This window comes from Pipistrellus hanaki, assembly GCF_964339955.1.
Source record: "Pipistrellus hanaki genome assembly, chromosome: 4".
NCBI lineage: Eukaryota > Metazoa > Chordata > Mammalia > Chiroptera > Vespertilionidae > Pipistrellus > Pipistrellus hanaki.
Genome location: NC_140506.1, coordinates 25777218 through 25800173, shown reverse-complemented (window position 1 = coordinate 25800173; position 22956 = coordinate 25777218). Strand labels below are relative to the sequence as shown.

Here is a 22956-nt window from a genome sequence, read left to right as displayed (position 1 = left end):
ACAAAGAATAACAATTCTTTTCTGCCTTGGCCAGAGCACATACCTAGGTTTTGGGTTCGATCCCTGGTCAGGAGAATATAGGAGGCAAGATGTCAATGTTCCTTTCTCTCTCTCAAATAAATAAAAACATATCCTTGGGCAATGATAAAAAAAAAAAAAAATTCCTTTTCTGCTCTCATCATAGCTGCTTTAAAAAAAATGTTTTTATTGATTTCAGAAAGGGAGAAGGAAAGAAACATCAGTGATGAGAATCATTGATTGGCTGCCTCCTGCATACCCCACACTGGGGACCGAGCCCACCCTCCTGGTACATAGGTTGATACTCAATCACTGAGCCACGCTGGCTGGGCCACAGCTGCTTGACGGTTCACTTGTGACAGGTTTTGCTTCCCTTTCTCCAGCAGGGTCCTGTTCAGCAATGCTCATGGGCCAGACTTACCACACTGCCCACTACCTCCAAGTCACACACGTTCTCCCCCAAGGACTGCCAACCCAGAAGGTAATTTTGTGTTTTCACAAAAAGGGAACAGAGCAGAAAGGTATGCAGGGATCCCCAGATGTCACTGTGAGACTGAGAACCAGGCTAGATGCTGAGGAGATGGCAGGGAGAACAGACAGTGTCAAACTCTCATGACAAAGGATTTTTACTGAAAAGTCACACAAAAGTGGACACCTAGCAGTGCTGTAAATAATTCTATACAATTACACTCTTGGTATATCTTAAGATCTTTGTACTTTGCCAATATAAGCAGGCATCCAGCAAACATATCCAGAATAAATATTTTATGGACAGAACACTTCATCGTAGCTAGTAGACAGTTGACCTCCAAGTCTTCCAGCAGAATGCACTCCTTTCTCAGGCACTGAATTAGGCACAGGGAAGCTGCATGCAACTCCTGCCTGTCCAGGGCCAGGAGGGTGCTAGGCTTGGCTCCCCACGTGCTTCTGTATGGCCCCCACCATGATTTGCTTCTGAAATGTGGAGATGTGGGGGACAGTGGGAAAGAATACACAGGATCCCCAACAGACTCTGCTTTCCAAAGGCCACTTGTGGGGGACATGAGGGCGCCCACACCCGCAGCAGAGAAGGGCTTCACTGACACCATGAAGCTTAGAGAAAGGCCACACCAGCTTTACACACCCTTTATTTAGGATTCCCACTATTCAAGCTCACCGGACTGTCTACAGAAACATGGTCCACATGTGGCCGACATGATCAGAGACAATTCACCCCCTCCCTGCGCTGCTTCCTGCAGGCCCAAGGGAACATGATAGTCTTTGTCTCACAACAAAAACTGTACACACAAATGAAAACAAAATAAAATAAAAATAAAACAAAAAAATTAATGACTATCTACAAAGCTAGCTCTTTGTAGAGGCTGGAGGTTCTGGAGACTGAAGAAATTCGTATGGGTCATGCGTCACCTCTGGCTGCTCACCGACACTGAGGCGAGAAGGGCTTCCTGCAAGCATGGGAAAGACAAGACATTTCAGTAGATGTGTATGGTCCAGGCTCAAATCTCATGTCTGCTGTTAGCAAAGCCCAGAGGAATGGCTCCTGGGGTGCAGGCCACCCCCTCATCCTACCCAGGGTACCACCCCCCATCACTTCTGGGGAGAAGGCAGAGAGCCGCTTATCACAGACATGGCTGTAAACACCCTGAAGCTAGAGACTGGCCCTGGCTGGTTCTGCAAGAACAAAGGCTCCTTGGCCAGGAGTCTCTCAGACAAATCCTAGGCCTGTCCCCTCACCCCCCACCAGGATGATGGAGTTCTCAGACCTGAAGACAATGTAGGACTCTACCTGGAACCTACTTCATGGCCATTTCTTACAAGGTTAATGGGACCAGAAATACCTTATTTGCACAGTTTTTGCCAAAACTTTGAAGCTGATTACTTTCACCCGCCAATTATTCTCAGAAAGAATAATTCAATATCCCTATCTGGAAACTAAACTAGTAGCACAGACATTCAAGGAGCCACGAGGCAAATATTTGTTTGGTTCCCCTCCTGGCAAGGCTATGATACTCATTAAATACAGGAGCCCTGCCCTGACCAATGCCTCAATGGTTAGAGCGTCAGCCCACACACCAAAGGTTTGGGGTTTGATTCCCAGTCAAGGGCCCATACCTGGGTTGCAGGTCCTATTCCTAGCCAATCAGTGTGTCTCTCTCACATCAAAATATCTCTCTTCTCTCCCCCACCCCCATCTCTCTAAAAATCAATGGAAAAATAGCCTCGGGTGAGAATTAACAACAACAAATAACAAAAAACACGGGACCCCCACCCTGCCCTCGTCTAAGGAAGGTCCTGTGCTCTCCCCAAATAAGGAACCTGGAGGAATAAACTTGTCAACCCACTGTTTTACAACTAAACATGGGAACAACAGAAAGAAACAAACACTCCAATGTCTAACTCTGCATGGCTGCAGCGTCTGCAGCCTCAGCTTCCTTCTGCCCCTGACCCAGGGCCTCAGTATGCAGCCACCTAGGACTCCTCCTGACACATGGTCTGCCAGTATCTTATGGCCAAGGCCACAAATTCCTAACACAGACTGAATTCCACTCAAACATTTCACCTCAGTGCCCACATGCCCACTCTCCAAGCTCCAGGGAGCTGGAGTCCCGTGGACTCACTGCCCACACAAGCTGCAACCTCCTAGGATCGCTAGCCTTTCCTGACAGTCACCAGCACTCCTGCTCTCCCCGCAGACTGATGGAAAATCTGGGGCAGAGGGCAGGCCAGGGGCCACCTTACCCAGGTGATGCTGATCCCTGTCGGAGGTGTTAGACAGGGAGCTAAGGTTGGACGACGGCCGGGAGCCCCCTCGTTCTGCTTGCGCCTCATGCAGATCCTGTAGGAGCTTTGTCGTCTCGTCCAAGTTCAGATGGCTGTCTTCATGGTCCAGCTCTTTCTTCACTTTCCCTGTGCAAACACAGGTGACAACCTGCCTTAACTGGTTTGGCTCAGTGGATAGAGCGTCGGCCTGCAGACTGGAAGGTCCTAGGTTTGATTCCGGTCAAGGGCATGTACCTTGGTAATGGGCACATCCTCAGTAGGTGGTGTGCAGAAGGCAGCTGATCGATGATTCTCTCTCATCGATATTTCTAACTCTTCCTCTCTCTTCCTCTTTGTAAAAATCAATAAAATATATATTAAAAAACACACACAGGTGACGAGACATTGACACAGGTACACCTATCAAGCACCGAGTCCTGGCACTTCTGGTCTGCAATTGCAGTCTCCTACTTGTCACCCGTACACTCAGGACAATGACCCCTCATAAGTGAAGCCAGATGAGCACAGGCAAGCTTTGGAAGACAGGGAGATACAGTTGGAGCAAGTGGAAGGGGTAGAGAATGACGGGAGGGGCAACGTGCTTCACAAGAAACCAGGCACCACACCAGAGGCATTATGGACAGAGGCCTTGCATTTCTGTCACAAACAGCTAGAGGACAGGATGACGTGTGGGACAGAGGCCTGCAGAGACTAGGACTGGGCACAGGATACAGCCAGGGCAGTGACCTGCAGGGCCAGGCAGTCCGTGGGTTACCAGCTGGAGAAGACTGGCTGCCTGAAACTCACAAGTCTTGGCCAAGCACTGCTCTGCGTCCTGCCAGGGAGTTCAACAGCTCACACATGTGTGTGACTATCTATGTCCGAAGCATGAGGAAGGATGCAGCCTATGTGTGGACCACAGTCACCCTACACTGAGGCTCTGTGCCCACCCTAAGAATTCCTCAAAGCAAAACCCAGATAGGGTCCGGTAGTTCCATTGGAGCAAGGCCCACCACAATGTAAAGGTATGTGACCAATAAATCACCGGGCAGGTAAAGCGATAAAACACGGCCCGACCAGAGAGAACATTGTGAAGAGACGCAGAAATGAGCTACAGGGTGTTAAAATGACAATTGGGTACACACTCATGTGTTAAAGGCAGAGAAACCAGGACCATGGGGTAAGAAAGGGATGACAACACTGAAAAGCAGAATGGAGCTGGCTGGGAAGGGAAACCCCAGGAAAGACAACAGCAGAAGGGATGCTCAGTGCCCTTGAGGATGCAGCATAGGACAGCCCAAAACATAGACTCAATGTAGAATCAGAGTATAGCCAAACTTCCCATATTTGATAAAACCTCTAAACCTTCAGGATCAAGCAGCTGAACATAAGCTAGGAATAATAAACTTAAAGAAAAACAACACATATTATGACCAAACTACTGACAACCAGAAATAAGGAGAAAATCTTATGATTCAGCAAGAGGCAAAAAAGGATGGCTGGATAAGGAAAGCGCTATTACAGCAGCCCTAGCTGCTACCTTACTGAGTAAGGCCGTCAGGAGGGCTCCTGCCACCCAAATGACAGGAAGAGCTCCCTGAGTCTAAGCCTTTGTGCAAAGGCTGCTTGGTGCTGAACACCTGCTTTCCTTTAGGGAGCCCGGGGGCTGTGCCACGCACAGGTGCTGTGCTGTCGCAATCACAGTTGGGGGTTGGGTAAATCCCGTAAGACACATGGGGATGGGGCTCTGGAAACTGTGCCTGCTCTCCAGAGCACCCCTTCTTCCTTTGGGGAGCTTGGTCTGTGTCCTCTTGCTATAATAAACCACAACTGTGAGGACAACTATATACTAAGTCCTAGGGAATCACCAAACCTGGGGACCCCCAAATATTGGGAAAATGAAGAAGAAAAAAAGCAAGATAGCAGGCATGAATCCAATTGCTTTAAACAAATGGTGTAAACACACTCCAACCAGAAGCAGAGACTGTCAGGAAGGATGACAAAGCAAGACTTACTTTACGCGCTTAAAAAGGTTTGATGAAATCCACTTTTAACATAAGGCACTACAGACACTGGGCTGGGTCACTCTGTGGGGGACTATTCTGTGGGCTTCAGACAGTTTAGCAGCATCTCTAGCCTTTACAGGCGATGCCAGAAGCACCACACCCCAATTGTGACAAGTGAAGATGCCTCTAGATGTTGCCACATGTCCCTGGGGGCGAGTTGCTCTCAGGTGAAAACATAGGTGTGTCCTAAGTAAGAGAAGATGTATCACGAATACCACTAGTCAACAGGGAGCTGGGATGGCAGAGTAGATTTCAAAAGATTGGATGTTATATGAGATACAGAGGGCATTTCACAGGGGGTGGGGGTGGGGGGGAGAGGGTACATGGGGTCAGCAGTCCACAAGGGAACATCCTGGTGGGCACACAAGCACACTAATGCACTAACAGCAGGTGCCTGCACCAACAGAATGAAAGACCCAGCGATCGGAAGACAGAGCCTAAAGTGAGGAAGGAGATCCAGGCGCACCCCCATCTGGAGCCATCTGAAGATGGTCCTGAGGACAGCGGGGCACTCACCTATGGCCACCTCACCAGGCTATGCCACCCTCTCGGGATCAAGTACAGGCAGCATTATACCAGCCCTGGGCCCCTTGGGACTGCCCCCTCAAGACTACTAGTAAGTGGAAATGCAGTACTAGGGGCCACTTTCTTTCAGCTGAGCCTGATGATCCGACTGCAGTGTTACAAGGGAGGCATGTGCCCAGCAAAACTTACCCAGAGAGCTGAGCATGGAGATGTCCAAAGAGACGTCAGAATATGACTTCATTGACATGAAATCCAGCACGGAGCCACCGTCTCCTAGGGAATCCCCAGCCTGCAGACACAGGAAACAAAGGAAAGGTGCTACTAAGTAGGCAGTGAACATCCAATGGCAGGACAGGCCTGCTCTGTCATGCCCAGTCCCAAGGAGTGTCCAGCCCATGCCACAGTCCAGGGACCACGGAGTATGAGCTCATAAGTGAGCCACTACCTAGACCAACAATTCTAGACTGACACACAAGGGCTGATGGCTCTTGGGGGGACGACAGGTGCTGAGGGAACATGGAAAAATCTCTGTATCAGGCCAGTAAGTACACAGCACCTGGAAAGTCCACAACTGTCTTTCAGGGGCTTCACTTAACAAGTAATGTAGCAGATTCCAGAACATTCTCTTGCTGACAGCCCTGCCTGCCGGGCACCCGTGAAATCCTGAATCTGAATTTGGAGGAATATACCGTGGCTTTATATCCCTCACCCCAAGCCATTAAAAATCAGGGAGTGGAAAGACACTAACCACTTAATCTTACTCATCAGAAACTTAATCAGTTTCTAAACAAGACAAGACACAAAGCTCTTCTCAACCATCCCAGTTCAAAGGCAGAGCACAACTGCCCTCCTGAACCCTTTTACTTACATGTCCATGGAACTCACCTTCACTTCATCTGATGGCTTCATGGCGACATTTCTCCTCTGCAAAGCAAAACAGGCAGGACATCAGCTTTTCCAAAACATTTTATATAGGATAATACTCTTGGGCTATGTTCATTATGTTCCCACTATTTTGTGAATCTGAGCTGGGCCTGGATGCTTCTGTACAGCTGGAAGTGTGGGATAGAGTAAAAATCAGATGCCGTACCCTGGGTCTCCAGGCAGCTCAGGAAAATACCAGGGCTGGTGATTTAACCTGGAAGAGCTGCACAAGACCAGCTGGAATTCTGACAATTCTGATGGTGCCCCTGCCCTTGGATGGGCAGAGCTATGGGGCCATGCACCCCTCTCCTCGGCCTATATGGTACCTGAAAGAGGGCTTATGCTTGACTACTACATGTGACTACAGTCTGAATGTGGCACTGAGCCACTGTTCTATAATCTGGCAGGAGCATTACCGTAAAAATACTCTAGTCCTGCATATATACCTTAAAAATAGCCATTCAGTTTGTACACATTTGAATCTGGGACCTCTTGTTCAAAATACTGTTTCTGAGATTCATTTATGTTATGATTTTCATAAACTTCTAAGCAGAAAAATAAGTATCAAAAAGGTCAGGTCACTCAGAAGTAACAACTCTCCCAAAATGAACATAAACATTCTTTAAAGGAAGAAAATAAAATCTAGACCAGCCTTGTCCAACAGAAACATAATGTAAGAACTGTGACGGATGACCTAAAAACAGCATTCTTCCCTGAGAATCCAGTTGTTCGGATGGGCCCTTCTACAGGAGTGGCACCATAGTACAGCCCACCTGCCTCAGCTGGAAGAGCATCCGGGAGTGGTCTCCGCCTGTGATCTGGTCCAGAAGGTCATCCACCATTCTCTTGCTGTAACTCCCAGCATCCTTCACAAACTCCTGGAGGCTGGAAAGGGCCAGGAGAGAACAGGCTGACACAAACGCTATGTGCTCTCATCTTCCAGACTCTGCTGCCACAAGGCCAGCAGTCCTGACATCAGTACACCTCAGCTGCTTCTCCATGAGAGGGTCTTCCTGAGAGCTGCGAACCTTCCAGAGGTGGTAGATACGGGAAATGGAGCAAAAAACTTCATCAGATCCTTAAAGTGGGCCATGACCCCAAAAAGTTAGAAAGATCTCAATTTTTTAAAAGCAAGGTGAAGATCAGCGTGTATACATACACATGATGACGTTCGCTGACTTTGTAAAAGCACATTCGTACCTATTTGTTTTGGGTTTTAAAATACAAGTAGATTGAGGAGATGCACAGTGTAAACAGCTCTTACTGAAGGAGGGAGGGAGCAGTTGTGGGAGCCAGGCTCCCCAAGGACACCTTGTAGTTTCACTTTGATTTATGGGCCATGTGAATGCTTTAAAAACTAAATAAAATTACCAAAAAATGTAAAAGGAAGCATCAAACGGAAATCCTATGGTCCTAGCATCAAAGCCAGGCAAAGGCTCAAAAGGCCTGCCAAGACTTCAAAGGCCCCCAGAGAGCCAGGAGGGCTGCTGGACAGAAGCGGCACCGCCAGTCTCTACCAGGAGAAACATTTTATGAGAAACCACCACATGGACAGCTGAGAAGGGGATGGGGACTGGCCAGAACACTCACAGCAGGTCTGAAAGTGCCCCAGGACAGTGTCTAGGGAAGGTGGTGTGGGACGTCTAGTAGGAAGAGGCCCTGGTACCAAGGCCAGGCCCTGCCTGCCTGCCTTCCAAGGGGTGCCCACGTGCTGACTGTCACTGTATGGCAGACAGAATCTGCATGCATTTCAGGAACGCACTTGCGGAAAGCAATCACGGCCCAGCTACATGGTGCTACTGAAAAAAAGCTGACTGGTGCCCCTGAAGAGCTGTGAGATGCTGCCAGGTTAAGCAGGAGTGAAGAGAGGGTCACCAACTTATGATACCACTCTCCTATAAGAAATTTCTTCATTTTTCTCACAAAAATATGGGTTAGTATTCATTACTGCACGAGCGGCTGACTTTATTTTCCATATATTTTGTTTCTTTATAGAATAAAACAGATATCGTATGAAAAGACTCAATTTCTTAGAGGCTTTAGTAAAACTAAGTTACTTTTTCCATAGAAAATTACTAAAATTCTATTTTTCCACAGAAAACAAAACGTACACACTAAAAACATTCTTACAGAAACAGAGTACTACACCTATAATGTTAATATTGCATCTTAGTCACTGTTAGGGGCTGGAAGTGAGTCCCCAAAATCCATAGGTTGAAGCCCTAACCCCTGCACCTTAGAATGAGTGCTTTTGGAGACAGGGCCTTTAAAAAGGTGATTAAGTTAAAATTAAGTCTTCAGGGTGGCCCCTAACTCTGTATGACTGGTGTCATTATAGGAAAAGGAGATCCGGACACAGACACACACAAGGGATGAAACAACACAGAGGCCCCAGAAGAAAGCGGTTCTGCTGACACCTGCAGCTCAGACTTGCAGCCTGCGGGACTAGGAGACAATGGATGTCAGTTGTTCACTGCCCTGTCTGTGGGGGTTGTTATGCAGTCATCAAGAGCCACATTCAATACAATTGTGAAATTCCTACTAAACATACACAGGTGGTTACACATGCCACACAAATGCTTTTTTGAACTGGATCACCACCTTCTTAAAATTGTGACTGAGTTCCCCTAATTTCATGACCAGCCTACAGCAGACCACAACAGTTTACTGAAAAGAACTTGGAAATTTCTGCTATTTGAACCTGCTACCAGTGGCTGTCTCCCCCATCCCCATTTGCCTACAGAAGGGCTCTGAACGCTCAGGAGGAAAATAGCTCCCATCACAGTGCAAGCAAGAAGTCCGCCCGTGTCTCTGTGCACAGCTTACCTCAGCGCACACTGCACACCTGTCTCATCTCCATAGGCAGAATACAGAAGCTCCATTTCGTCTGACTTCAAGTCTCCAAATACAGAATTATTATGCATTGAAAGTGCAGTACTGGCACTTGAGAGAAATGTGACTAAGAGTGAAATAAAAAGGGAAAGCATAAGAAACAGCAGATTTACATCAAATTACATCTGGCACAAGATGACTCCAGCTTTCTCCTTGTGCTGCTCACTTGCATAATGTATCCCCCTGCAGCACCCTTTCTCCTCTATGAAATCCATCTGGAGAATTCCACAAAGTGCGGGGCTGAGACCCAGCCATAAGTCAAGAACTGATGGCATGCCGAAACCGGTTTGGCTCAGTGGTTGAGCGTCGGTCTGCGGACTGAGAGGTCCCGGGTTGATTCCGGTCAAGGGCATGTATCTTGGTTGCTGGCACATCCCCAGTAGGGGGTGTGCAAGAGGCAGCTGGTCAATGTTCCTCTCTCATCAACGTTTCTAGCTCTCTATCTCTCTCCCTTCCTCTCTGTAAAAAAATCAATAAAATGTATTAAAAAAACAAACAAACAAACAAAAAAACTGATGGCAAAGGAGGAACTTGCCCAATGTAATTTTTATTCCCATCACTTCAAATGGTCTTTATTACTGGTTTCAAAATCAGAATGGGGTACAGTTCTAAAGACAAGTAAGTGAGGAAGATCCCTTGCGGTGATGCTCCCACCCGTGCCCCTCCCCACACTCACCTTTGCTCCTTCTCTCATCTTTGAAGCCCAGAGTGGTGAAGCTGAAGCCGGGGAGCAGCTTGCTGGAGAGGGAGCTCAGATCCACCGGATGGGTCTCCTCCTCTGTAAGACCAGAGCTGTGAGCCGGCGGTTCGGAGCTCTGCCCACACAGCAGCTCCAGCCCTCTCTCCAACTCACAGCTGGTATGTGTGGGAGAGAGTGCCTGGGCCTCTCCATAAAGACCATCTAATATCAGATTTACTAAAGCCAACTACCATTCTCAAACCTTAACTGCACTCCAATTTCACTTTATGATTACTCCGAAGTCAACATAATGAAAACCTTCAGCTCGCAGACCATGATACCAGCAACATAACATTTTCAAACTGAACACTCAGCATCTCTGAGAAATGCTGTATGTGTCCTAATAGCAACAGTGAGTCCCCACCTTCGTACACCCTCCAACTGCACATTCCTAAGCTGAATTATCATTCACCCACTATTCACGTGACCTGCGCAGGATCCTGCAAATCCCCAACCAGAACCTCCACCTCGTGTTCTAAGTTAACTGCTAATCAACTCATCTAGTCTCTTAGGAAGAACAGTAAGACTCATTCTGGCTAAAGAGCAAAGAAACTGATCAGAGCTTATACTTGTTGCAAGGCAAAGAAAAGTATTTCATTTTCTAAGTGTGTGTGCGAATTCAATTCAAGTGAGTTTTGCTTTTATTAAAAGGACAAGCCTTTGAAATCTTTTTCACGCAGATAGAAAAGTATAAAACTACTTTTTCAAGACTACAAAAATGATCATACAGGTAGGATGGAACCAACATTTATGCCTTCTTCCAGATCATCCTTGATATAATCATCAACTGGGGTTTTTCTTCTAAAACTTGTGTTTGAGCTGAGTTATCTCTTTCAAGAGAATGAGGCAGAGTTGGGCTCTGGTCTCTGACAAAGGAGGTCTCAGTGAACCATCAGAAAGCCCAGCCCATGTCTGCTGCTTTGCGGGAGCACAATCCCAGTCCTGCTGGCTGTCCTAGTGTCGTTCTGTCAGAAAAGTCTGGACAACACCTCCGCCCCCACTGCAACCACCCTCAGTCCATTTACTACCCAAGGTGTTGTGGTGAGGGGGGTGTGTAGGCACAGGGAACCAAAAGGACCTCTCATCTATATTTTACCACCAGTGTCACACACTCCAGGGAAAGTAGACATCACAGACAGGTTAAAAGGCTTTAAAATCACTGAATAGGAATAGAGGTTAGAACAGCATGAAGGCTCTCAGAAGAAAACAGCCCTGAGAGGACCACCCACCGTCGGCATCTGGCTCAGCCGTGTTGACCACGCTGTAGAGCAGGCTCCCATCTCCGCTCTTCTTCAGGTAGCCCATCTGCAAGGAAGCAGGCCTGAGTACACACTGCCCCAGAAGTGACAACCCTGAGCTTCTACAGTTGGGGTTTCTACAGAAGCTCCAACAAAATAAAGGCCTAGGAGCATGGCCTAGCTTGGACAACCCTGAAAGGCCATAATGGTCACTTGTTTCTCCATGAACAAAGACCAGGCCCCTCTCATATCCTTCCCTGGAGTTTAAGACCCACTTGCAAATGAAGTGCTCACGAATGCAATGAAAGAACTTAGAAAAGCTCCTTATGACGCCTTCTAAAAAGGAGCTTTTGAAACGGAAAACTTTACCTAGTAACAACCTTTAACAATAAGTCAGAAGCCTCAACAAAACAATCAGAATAAGACACTGGTCAACGAATGTCATGTTATCAATGAATAGCCTAGAGGCTCCATCTCTAAAGCACATGGGAGCTATTTCCATTTAAAAACCAACCACCAAATAAGACCAACTTCTCCTCTGCATGCCACGAGGAGAATAAGGAAGCGAAGGCACCTGTGTCGTGTGTGTGAGGAAGAGGTAGAGAAGGGTAACCACTTGTCCAGGTGCTGGAGCCCAAATTCAGGGACCGAATGTCCGAATGGGAGCAGCAAGGCCCAAAGGGGAAACAGGGTTCAAGCAGGGTGAGTAGGGAATAAGGGATGTAAAATTGATTACTCTTGGTCAAATAAGTGTATTAAGGATAATACGAGTCAGGTTTCTCACTGTGAATTACAAAACCGAAAAGGAGAAAGATAAAGCAGGCCCAGTTATACTGGATGGCATCCGAAATTCACTATAAAAACATGGATTTTGGTGAATATAAATAAAGACATCAGTCTAGGTTCCTTCTAAATGCTGTTTGTAATGGCCTAGGTCTGGGTTTCTGAATACTGTTCTCCACTAAGGAACTAGGGATCCTTTGGGAAACGGCCAATTCCACAGCTCAAGTGCAACAGGGGTACAGACCACCAACAGAACAACAGCATAAGCCACACAGGGAACCTCAAATTTTCTAGCAGGCATGTTAAAAACAAGTAAAGAGCCCACCTGGTGTGGCTCAGTGGCTGAACATCAACCTATGAATCAGGTGGTCACAGTTCAATTCCAGGTCTGGGCACATGCCCAGGTTGATCGCTTGCTATGATATGCACTGACCACCAGGGGGTGGCGCAGAACAAAGGAAGGCCCCTTCCAGGAGCTGGCAGCAGCTAGGGACCCAACCTGTGCACAAATTTCGTGCACTGAGCCTCTAGTAGAATTTACATAATCCAATGTATCCAAAAAGTTATTTCAAAATTCTTTACAATCTGCATTTTACAGACTTAGTATGAAAAAAAATGTGAAATAGTTCAGACATGTTGAAATCAGATCTTGAGTATATCAGGTCAAGTAAAATATATTAGAATTTCACCTGTGTCCTTGTTAACACAACTACTAGGAAGTTTAAATTCTGCATATGTGGCTTGCACAATTTCTACTGAACATGTTGGACTAGAATGTCTTCTTGTGTCAGAGAAAAGATGGTCACAGAATGGTACAACCTCCTCCTGAGGACCAGCAGCCCCTGGAGAGTCCTCCACCAGGCACACTGAGTCAGATCCATGAGTGACTGCAGGGCCACAAAGACGTGAGTACACAGGGTCAGACCCATGAATGACTGCAAGGGCACAAAGATGTGAGTACACAGGGAAAAGAACTGACCTGCAGCAGGGAAGCTGGCAGGCTCAGCCGTGGTGTGATGGAGGGTAACATATGCCTGACCCAGGTGTCTGACCCTGGATGACCCCTTTAGCCTCCATGAGATGGGGCCAGTGAGGACAAGGAGCTGACCCCGATTGCAGCATGTGCTCCTGAGCTTTACCCTACAGTGACAAAGGCACCCCCTGACAGCAACGGAGCTTGGACTAGACACTTGTAACATCCTGACGTTAATGTCTTGATTCTAACGGCTGTGCCAATGTTCTGGCAGAAAACACACCCACCCACTAGGGAGCACTACCTTGCCACCTGGAAGGAGTCGGTTGATCCTGTCCCGAGCCTCATCTGCTGCGTGCTCCACCAAAGCCAGCACATGTTCTTCTGCTGTGCTGTCAGTCAAGCTGCAAGCATTGCCTTCTGGCTCAAACATGCAGCTACAAGGCAGGAACACACACACAAGTCATCAGGAGGCATACGCCTCATCCCTCTCCACTGTGGTCAGTCCCTACTGCCCCCCAGAGTCACCAAAGGGCCAGTAGGAGTGACACAAAGTGCACTTTTGCTCTTTTTTCTTTTAGTTTTAACCACTTTTAAACAAAACCCTTTCTGTCACTAAGATGAAAAGTATAAGCCAAGCATCTGTTATGTTTCAGTTGCATTAAGAAAAATAGAAGAAACATAACAGCAGCCTCACTGGTTAAAGCACCATTCAAGGCACCATTAGAAAAAGTGTCAAAAATCCTGTGGAGGGTTGAGGTGCTGGTGGTGAGTTGGGGCTGGGAACATAAGTCTGCTTGCTGGGCTGAAGAGCAACCCCCACTGCAAGACACAAGGGACTCCCCAAGACTTTAGCAAGCCAGCCTCAGGTTCCAGTAGAGATCTTGATTCAAAAAGCTGAGAGGTGCAGCACCAAAAGGAAATCGCCTTTGCTGTGGAAGATTCTAGAAGCAGGTGGGTGGGACCTTTTCAGGGAACCATGGGATCAAGCCCTGCCTAGGGATCCTGAGCTTACAGCAAGGCCCTTCCTCTGGACCAGCATTTACAGCTACAGGAGCTGTAAGAAATGCATGTTGTCTGTCCAACGTGACACAATTTTGTTCCCTGAGCCTGGAATAGGCAAGCCCAGGTCACCAGCAAGTGTCCACCATGTAAGGAGGCTTCTTGTAAGTAAAGAGCCAACAAATATTCATAAACAGGACACATGTGGGATCGGCAGTGACAGGAGACATACTGCAGGGCTGAACAGATGAGCTCAGTGTCACACCTGGGACAGAGCACATGTGCATGCAGCAGGGGTCGTCTCAGCCCTTTTGTCTTCTGTGTCCATCAGTGTGCACTGACTCTCCTCCAAGACAAGTTACTGTGCTCCTTGTAGGAGAGTATGGGTAACACAGCAAACTACCACTCCTCCCAGCACTAACTGTGGGGTCTCATGGTCTTCCAACACCTTCCAGTGACAGTGGTGATATTCATTACCCACACACGATGGTCACCTAACTCTCAAGGTGGGCAGGAAGGGTGGTGCCTTCGAAAATTGACCTAAGCTTCTGAGGAGCTGTGCTTTGCCCACTAGGCTGCACTAGAAGCCTGTTCCTAAGCTACTCCAGATAAGGTGAAAACACAGGCCTGTGTCCCTAACCTGCTCTCCCAAGGAGCACCCGCCTTCCCAAGACGGGCGTCCTACTCCACAGGCGAGTGCACTTCTCTTTACCTGATGACTTCTCTACTTGGCCTTTTAGATTTCTTAGCCGTTTCTACTTGTACAGGTACAACTTCGGGAACTGGTTCCTCAACAGCTGTGTCTTCATTGCCCAGAAGAGCTGCCTGCTGAGAAAAATCCATGTCCTGCATAAACGACATGCTGCGCTTCAAAGCTAACAGCCGCTCCTAGAATCAGAAAGGACAGAGCAGCACGACTTTACCTCTCCCTCAAAGCCAAGGCGCCATGACGATGGGATGGGATGGGGATGGCCACAGCCTCACCTGGCCTAACAGCTAACTTTCCATGCAGTGCAGCGGGAGGTGGTCGTGGGGTCAGCACCAAAGGGTGCAGCGGATTAGCTGGTGAGCGCTCAGAGCCGGCAGAAGGGAACAGGCCAGAGGGCACAGGGCTGCACCTCACCCACAGGCTCATCAGGCACAAGGCACTGGTCCTAGACATGTGACACATGCAACATGGCTCACAGGACAGATCTGGGAAGCCATTCAGGATGGCCAGGATGTCCTGGCCGATTCAGTGAGGCAGCCATATAAAACAAACCCAAAGGCTAGCGGCAGTCCAGAGAGACAGACACCTAGACATGAGATCAACAGATCAGGAATTTTCCACCCACCCTAACAGAGACATTACAGCTAGGGCAGGAGCAGGAACAGAAGGAGGAGAGTGCCTGGAGGAGTAGGACATGGAGGGGGCAGCCTGGGGTGTCTACCCTAGAGCAGAGGGGTCCACGCGGTGGCCAGTGACGGAAAGATGGAAGCATGTCATTCACTGTGAGTTTCTGTTTAGGCATAAACAACGTAGAGGAGAGCTCTCGTTTCTGTGGCTCCTCGCTATTAGTGGCTTTCTTACTTTGCTCATCATCTTAAAGCCTGCGTGAAGGATCTTCTTAGCTAACTTGTAGTACACAGTGTCTGGTCTGTTGTATGTCATTGCATTATCACACATCAGTTTGAAATCTGCCTGAAAAAAAAAAAAATCATCAAGTTTGAAACGTCACCCAGACAACAGCAAAGAGTTTATAGATTTCTATCAAAGGGGCAAAAATGAAGAGCTGGAAATTAAGTGAAAAACAATTTAATTTGGTTGTTTGATTAAAAAAATTAACTTTAAAACTCAGAGAAATTTTTCTAATTGTTCATTGATCTTTAAACAAAGCCTGTACTTTTAAAAAAATTCTTTATTGATTTCAGAGAGGAAGGGAGAAGGAGAGAGAGAGATAGAAACATCAAGGATGAGAGAGAATCATCGACCTGCTGCCTCCCGCACACTCCCCACTGGGGATTGAGCCCAAACCCAGGCATGTACCCTTGGCTGGAATCGAACCCGGGACCCCTCAGTCCACAGGCCGACGCTCTATCCACTGAGCCAAGCTAGCCAGGGCAAAGCCTGTACTTTTTTGAGCATAATACAGTAAACCCTTGATTTTGTGGATCTCAATTTAACAGACAAAATTTCTGTTCCGAATGTCATATTTGAAAATTAACACCCTGTTAATTTAAATATAAGCTTTTAACCAAGATTTACTTATAATTAAATAAACAGGGTGCTATTGTTTTAATTCACTGTTAATTTTAACCAATTTTAGCAAATAGGCCATATGTTGGAAAAAACACTGTAGTAATTTCGCCAATATAACATTACATATCTACAGTAACAGTTAAATCCAAGAGTCACCATTTGTAAACGTTCAGCTAATGATTAGTACGTGATCATACCGCATTGCTCATGGTAACAGGTTCTGTTGGCCCAGGGCATGACTTTCTGCAGCAGTTTTAAAGCATGCAGGCCATGATGCTCCAACTAGCGCTCAGGCTCACCCAGCCACGGGCATTTGTTTATTTGCAGTGACTGGTTAATGCACACACTTACTAGATCTATTCAGTACAAATTTAAAATTGTAATAATACATACAGTAAACTTTTCTGTGAAATTAAACTTCTTAATACATACTTAATTTTACAGATAAACTAACTAATTTGTTAATTTCTTAACATATGCACTTGGAAAACCTGCTTTATTATATAAAGGACTTTCGGCTTTAACAGACAACCATTGCCTAAATTAGTCCGTTATATAGAAGCCTTACTGTACCCTCACTTCATGAGAGAAGAGGATGGCTCCCATCTCCAGCCCTTTCCTCTCTCTTAGGGAGGAACTCAGACATAAATAGGAGCAAGGACCAACAGCCAAGTTAAGTGAAAGTCCAGGGGTGAACTGAGAGGTGGACATAGTCATATGTCCTATCTCTGTGATTTTTTCACAGAATTTTAAAATTTTGTCTACAAATAGTTATTCTAGTGCTATTAGAAAAGGACTAAAATATGGACAGTCCTATTGAACAATTTGTATTATTTAAAACATCAGTATTTTAACATCCTAAACAAATTATGAAGCACACAGCTATCACAGATGAATTAGACATCAGGATGGACAATGACCACTGAAGCCGCACACCAACACAGCACATGCTATCCAGGGATCTTACCAAGTCACTGTGCAAGCGTCCCCAGGGCTGGAACGGAGGCTATGAAGCCCCCGTCCATCACAGGCAACTGTGTCAGGTTCAGAACACTCTTGACTTATCTTTCTCTGACTGGCTTGTTTCACTTAGCTTAATGCTCTCTCCATATCCAGAAGACAAGTACCATGTGATTTCACTCATATGTGAAATCTAACAAATAAAATTAACTAACAAAACAGAAACAGACTCACAGATAGAAAACTGACGGTTGTTAGAGGAGAGGGGGGTGTGGGACTGGGTGAAAATGGTGGAGGAACTAAACAAACAATTCATAACACAGATAACAGCATGGTGATTACTAGAGGGAAAGGGGGTAGGATGAGGTAAAGAATAAAGGGTGGATAAATGGTGATGGAAGGAGACTTTACTTGGTGTGGTGAACACAAAACATTATGCAGATGACGTATTGTAGAATTGTACACCCAGAACATATAATTTTATCAATCAATAAAAAACTATCACTTTCCTGAGGACAAGAGATGGGGTGAACATTGCTCCCATCGTGGCTTTGTCACTGGGTGAGACCAAACTAGGGGCCTCGGTCAGAAAAGGCAGAGGACTTTATGGCATGGATCACTGTTCCACCTGCCCTCTGGAGTGTTAGGGGACCCTCCTGTGAAAACTTTGATTTCTTCCTATTTTCCTTCTAGTCTGTCGTATTGTTTCTGCAGATCAGCAAACCCTTTCAGTGACGTCTCCAGTAAACAGAGAAAAACCAAGCTTTTTCTGAAGTTGACAGACCTAAGAAAAAAGCCTAATGGTGCCCTGGCTGGTTTGGCTCACTGGATAGAGCAATGGCATTCAGACTGAAGGGTTCCAGGTTCAATTCTGGTCAAGGGCATGTACCATGGTTGCAGACACATCCCTAGGAGGGGATGTGCAGGAGGCAGCTGATCGATGCTTCTCTCTCATCAATGTTTCTAATTCTCTATCCCTCTTCCTTCCTCTCTGTAAGAAATCAATAAAATATATTAAAAAAAAAAAAAAGCCTAATGGCCTTTTCTAATTGCACTACTGCCAATGTGACCAAGCATTTGTTTTTATTCCCCTCACGCTTTCTATCTCTCACAGCTGATACTAAGAAAGCGAGTCAAGAGCAAAGCACTCAAGGGATGTAAGAATTTATTATTTTATAAAACCCAGTTGTTACAAAACAAAACTAAGAATTAGGAAAATTGTATTTCAAAAAATAGCCATTCTGGAACCAGGCCAACTAAGACACATCCTTGCTTGACCTAAGGTGTCTCAATTATGCCAACCCAGGTACTTAAAAAAAATGGAAATGCATTTCAAATAGAATGTAACATATGGGTCAGCTTCTAAGCCAGATATTTTCAAACACTATGCCGCAAGAATTTTTAAAACATGCAATACCTGACTAGTTTAGTCAGGGGCACTGACCTTATTTTTTCTTTTCATTGCTTTTTTTTTTAGAGTGGAAGGAAGGGAGGGAAGGAGAAAGGTAGAGACAGAAAGGGAGAGACATCGATGTGAGAAAGACACATTGACTGACTGCCTTCCAACCCTGACTGGGGCTGGGAATCAAACCTGCAACCCGGATACATGCCATTGACTGGGAATTGAATCCATGACCCTTCAGTGAAAGAGCCAATGCTCTAACCACTGAGCCCACTGGCCAGGACAACTGACTTTTCCCTTAGATTGTCAAATAAATAAATAAATAAATAAGTAAACGACAATGTAATAACTTCAACAATAAATAATTTAAAAAAAATGACAGCCCCCCCACACAATAGCCGTCTTGTGTGAATGAATCAAAATTATAGCTATTTTTTGGTCAGATCAGCAAAAAATATATTTTGGTGCATCACAGACTTTTAATAATTAGTTTATGCATGTCATGAAATGAAAAAGGCTGAAAATCACTGTTCTAGACAAAATACAAAGAAAGTTACAACGAATCCATTTCCTCGATGCTATGTGAAACTTCAACCCAAACACAGAAACACCTGTGAAAACTTGCAACTGGAAATGACCTGAGATGAAGGAAGCATTTACTAGACATAAATATAGAGCTTCCAAACAATTGTTTTAGGAACTGAAATTAATTTACCTTAAATTCCGTGACTGATTTGTATTCATTAGCCATGATTTTGTCTTTCATTGTGCCAAAATCCATTGGATGTTTTATTATCATTGAGTATCCCGGAGCAATTGCATCCGTGACAGGAAAAGCAAAAAATCCATGAGGATCTTTTCTGAAAACAAAAACATCTTTATTTAAACTGGAAACCCCTAAAACCTAAATTCCTGAATGATACAAAATCCTTCACAATAAAAATATTAATTTATCAAAGTTGTTTCTTACCAATAAAAAATAAAATTTGTGCTCTTTAAAATTTTTGAATACACTAAAAATTCCAAAACTAGCATCCTGGCTGCAACTATGACACCTACATTATAGCATCTCTGACAGCCCCCCACATTGCCCACATGCTTTCCCTCCCAGTCAGATTGGGCGTTACCAATGAAAGGCAAGTGTCTACTTCGCATGTGATGGTGGTGAGGGCAAGAACACCTCAGCCATAGAGGACACCCAAATGTCCCCAAGCACAAGCTCTTTAGAAACACTCTTTACCTCTGGAGCTGGCGGAGGAAATGTTCTAGTAGTTGCTGAATAGGCGTGCTCTCATTTTCAGCTGATGATTTAAAAAGTAGAAAAGATAAATTGAACAAAAAGATTTAGATATCACTTCACTGGAGAGCTCCAATTTCACAGTATGTACTTATTTGTTTCGAGTTCCACTGCATTTTAGTAAGAAGATTCAAATAAGAACTGGTACAAAGATAAACCAGACCCAGCCTTGCTCCACCTCCCCCCAAACTCAGCTGGGTACAAAGGACACCCACACATCAGTCCCCAAAACCGAGTGCCAATATCCCTTAAAACAACAACACATAGGTATCAGTCATCAATCTATTTCTAGCACTTATCATCAAAGGGCCTGCTATATTCCAGACAAGGTATGAAGGGGAGAACAAAGGTTTAGATATAGAAGTTGATCCAGGATTAACTACAGTGTTTCCCAGAAAATAAGACATCCTCCGAAAATAAGACCTAGCGCATGGAAAAATAAGACATCCCCTGAAAATAAGATCTAGCGCATCTTTAGGAGCAAAAATTCGGGAAACAGGGTACTATCATTTCACTTGAGAGTCCTAAATGTCTGAATATGCCTGCTCTTCCTGTGTGAAATGGAGATAGGAAGACACACTACACGGGTTATTGCAAGCACTGCAGTTATTAGCTACATCTCTGGGCACACTTGTGAAAACATGGTTTTTGGTAAATGTAAACACAGACGCTGGTCTAGTTTCCCTCTACAAGTTGCATGTATGTAAATGGCCTTTCTTAGCTCTGTCCACTGAGGGCTACACCCAGGACAGAGACTTGGTTTCTAAATGCCATCCTCCATTGAAGCACAACGGGAGTGCAGACCAGCAAGTCCCCAACAGTGACCCTCTTCAGAATCACCAAGAAAGCATCATATGATCATTAACTCTTCAGACATACTGGGGAGAGAGGGAGCACCAGTGTGTGACCTCAAGGAAGAAGTCAGATTAAGCTAACAATTACCAGTGACTGTATTAACTTTGTAGACACATTCCATTCATTTAATGAAATGTTTGTACTTGACCTTCTCGTCTCCTCAACATGCTCAGCAGCCATGAGACCTACCTGTTCACCAGGGCAATGACTCCCACAGCAGAGGGCACTGCTAGAAAACAGCACCTGCCATTACTGCGATACAATCCCTCCGACCTCCCCCAGCAAGAAAAGAAGTCCCGGAAGAACAAACTCCGTGACCACCTGGGAGCCTCTGACCACACACAGTGGGAAGTGACCACACACAGATCAGAGGGTTCTGGAAGCTCTCCTTTGGTGGAGCCAACACAGCTCCCAGGTTCTGAATAAACTGATTGTAAACTAGCCTCCTCCCATCTATGATGAGCAGCAGTTGGCCAAACCATATTCTAGAAGTTCAAAGATGGAAAAAATTTCGGATCCTACACTAGCCATTTTGGCTTGGTGGATAGAGCACTGGCCCCCAGACTGAAGGGTCCTGGGTTTGATTCTGGTCAAAGGGCACATACCTCGGTTGCAGGCTCGATCCCTGACACTGGTCCGGGCTCGTTTGGGAGGCAACCAAACGACGTCTCTCTTTCTCACATCGATGTTTCTCTTTGTCTTTCCTCTCCCTTCCACTCTCTCTAAAAAAAAATCAACGGGAAAATATCCTCAGGTGAGGATTAACAACAATAAAGTCAACCCCTTCCTTTAACAATAACAACAATAAAAAGGAATCTCAGACCCAGCTACATTTCGTGTGAGACCTTGGAAGATTAAACACTGCTCCTTCCTTCTGTGCTTCTCCCCGAAAGCGGAAGGACACAGTACCAAGACAGACTTTGAAAATGCCAGCACTTGCCTGGCTGTGTCCGGCACGCTCGGACTGGCCGATCGGGAGGCGGCTCCACTTCTACCTTCTTCCCAGGATCAAAGTCATCAGCCTCTCCCTCTGTATCACAGTGTTCCTTCTCCCGTTTCCGCTTCTTCTCTTCCTGTGAGGCAAAGTCAAGGCCGTGAAAGCAATGCAAACAGTTTTAAACAAACCGTTTCTAAGGGGAAACACAAAGCTAAGAGAGAAACACCCTCTTCCAGAGACTCTTCTCACTCCAGACTCCCACCCTTGCAAAGACTCTCCCCAGGAGTCAAGGGAGAGGTGATGCTCAAAGAACCAGAAATGAAGCAACTACCTTTGTGGTCTGTTTTGCTTCAAACAAATCACCCCCTTTCCTAAGCCCTGTAGCACTCATCCTGTATGCCCCACCACCCCCTGGGGCTTGGGGGCCACTACCCTCCTTTACCTTTCGTTTCCTTCTTTCTTCATCGTCCAGATATTTCTCCTTCTCTGACTTTTTCTTCTTTTTCTTCTTCTTTTCTTTGTGCCTCTCTCGCTCGTGGTCTGACCTGTCATCGTAGTAACTGGAATCGTGGCCAGATCCAGAGAGTTCAGTCACTTCACTTCCTCCAACCTTGAGAACCAGCTTCAAGGGCTTCTCCAAGGGTTTGTCCGCATACTCTGTAGAGACAGAGAGGGGCCCTCACGGTGTATGCTTCGAGAAAACACATCCCAGGTGTTACTTCCCCTTTCCCGCCCACATCTGTCCCGTTACACTGCATTATCCTCAGGGAGCCAGAGGGAGGGGGACGCAACAAGGCCAGGACCTGGGACCCCGCCGCGCGATCCCGCATCCCCAAGCCCCTGGCCCCTGCCCACCCCCTTGTCAGCTGACACGAACGAGCGCTGCAGGACCGGGCGGGGAAAGGCGGGAGGACAGAGCAGTAAGAGCTCCTCCCGGAGACCCGGACACAAGTCAACTCACATGCTCGGCTTCTCGCCACGACTTGCGAGGTGAACCAGACTCCGGGCTCGAGCCCCCGCCCACCGCGAAGGCACCCGCGCCCGGAACCTTAGCACGTCCCCGGGACCCTCGCCCGCCCGCCCTTCCACCGCGCGAACGCCCGCCCGGCCCGGCGTCACAAAGCGCGCCGCCGCCTCACCCTCGTACGAGGAGCGCCACTCGGTCTTGTGCTTCTTGTGCTTCTTGCCCATGGCGGCGGCGGGGCAGGGGCGCGGGGCCGAGGGCAGCAGCAAGCGCGGCCAGAGCGTGGCCGCCGCCCCCGCGGCCCTGGCTCTGTGCCCGCCTCACCCCTGGAGGTCGTGGGGCCACGCCGGAAGTAGAGCCGAGGCCGGAACTGGCCCCGCCC

The 22956-nt window shown here is 46.6% G+C and overlaps 1 protein-coding gene across 6 annotated transcripts; it reads right to left on the bottom strand.

Annotated features, from left to right (window-relative positions):
- Positions 1–1127: 1127 nt before the first annotated feature.
- BRD9 (bromodomain containing 9) lies at positions 1128–22943 on the bottom strand. Of its 6 annotated transcripts, none has more exons than XM_084882060.1 (17): positions 22750–22936; positions 22053–22267; positions 21610–21746; positions 21279–21391; positions 19762–19822; positions 19237–19381; positions 15491–15601; positions 14633–14808; positions 13223–13355; positions 11154–11229; positions 9862–9963; positions 9120–9252; positions 7067–7178; positions 6255–6293; positions 5559–5658; positions 2758–2925; positions 1128–1463 (listed from the first exon to the last, which is right to left on the bottom strand). In XM_084882060.1, the coding sequence occupies exons 1-17, from the start codon at positions 22799–22801 to the stop codon at positions 1363–1365; spliced, it is 1974 nt and encodes a 657-aa protein (XP_084738186.1). In that variant the 5' UTR covers positions 22802–22936; the 3' UTR covers positions 1128–1362. The 6 variants fall into 6 exon arrangements, with proteins under 6 accessions (XP_084738186.1, XP_084738187.1, XP_084738188.1 ...); XM_084882061.1 differs by having other exon boundaries at positions 14633–14748; XM_084882062.1 differs by having other exon boundaries at positions 14633–14745.
- Between the last annotated feature and the right edge of the window lie 13 nt (positions 22944–22956).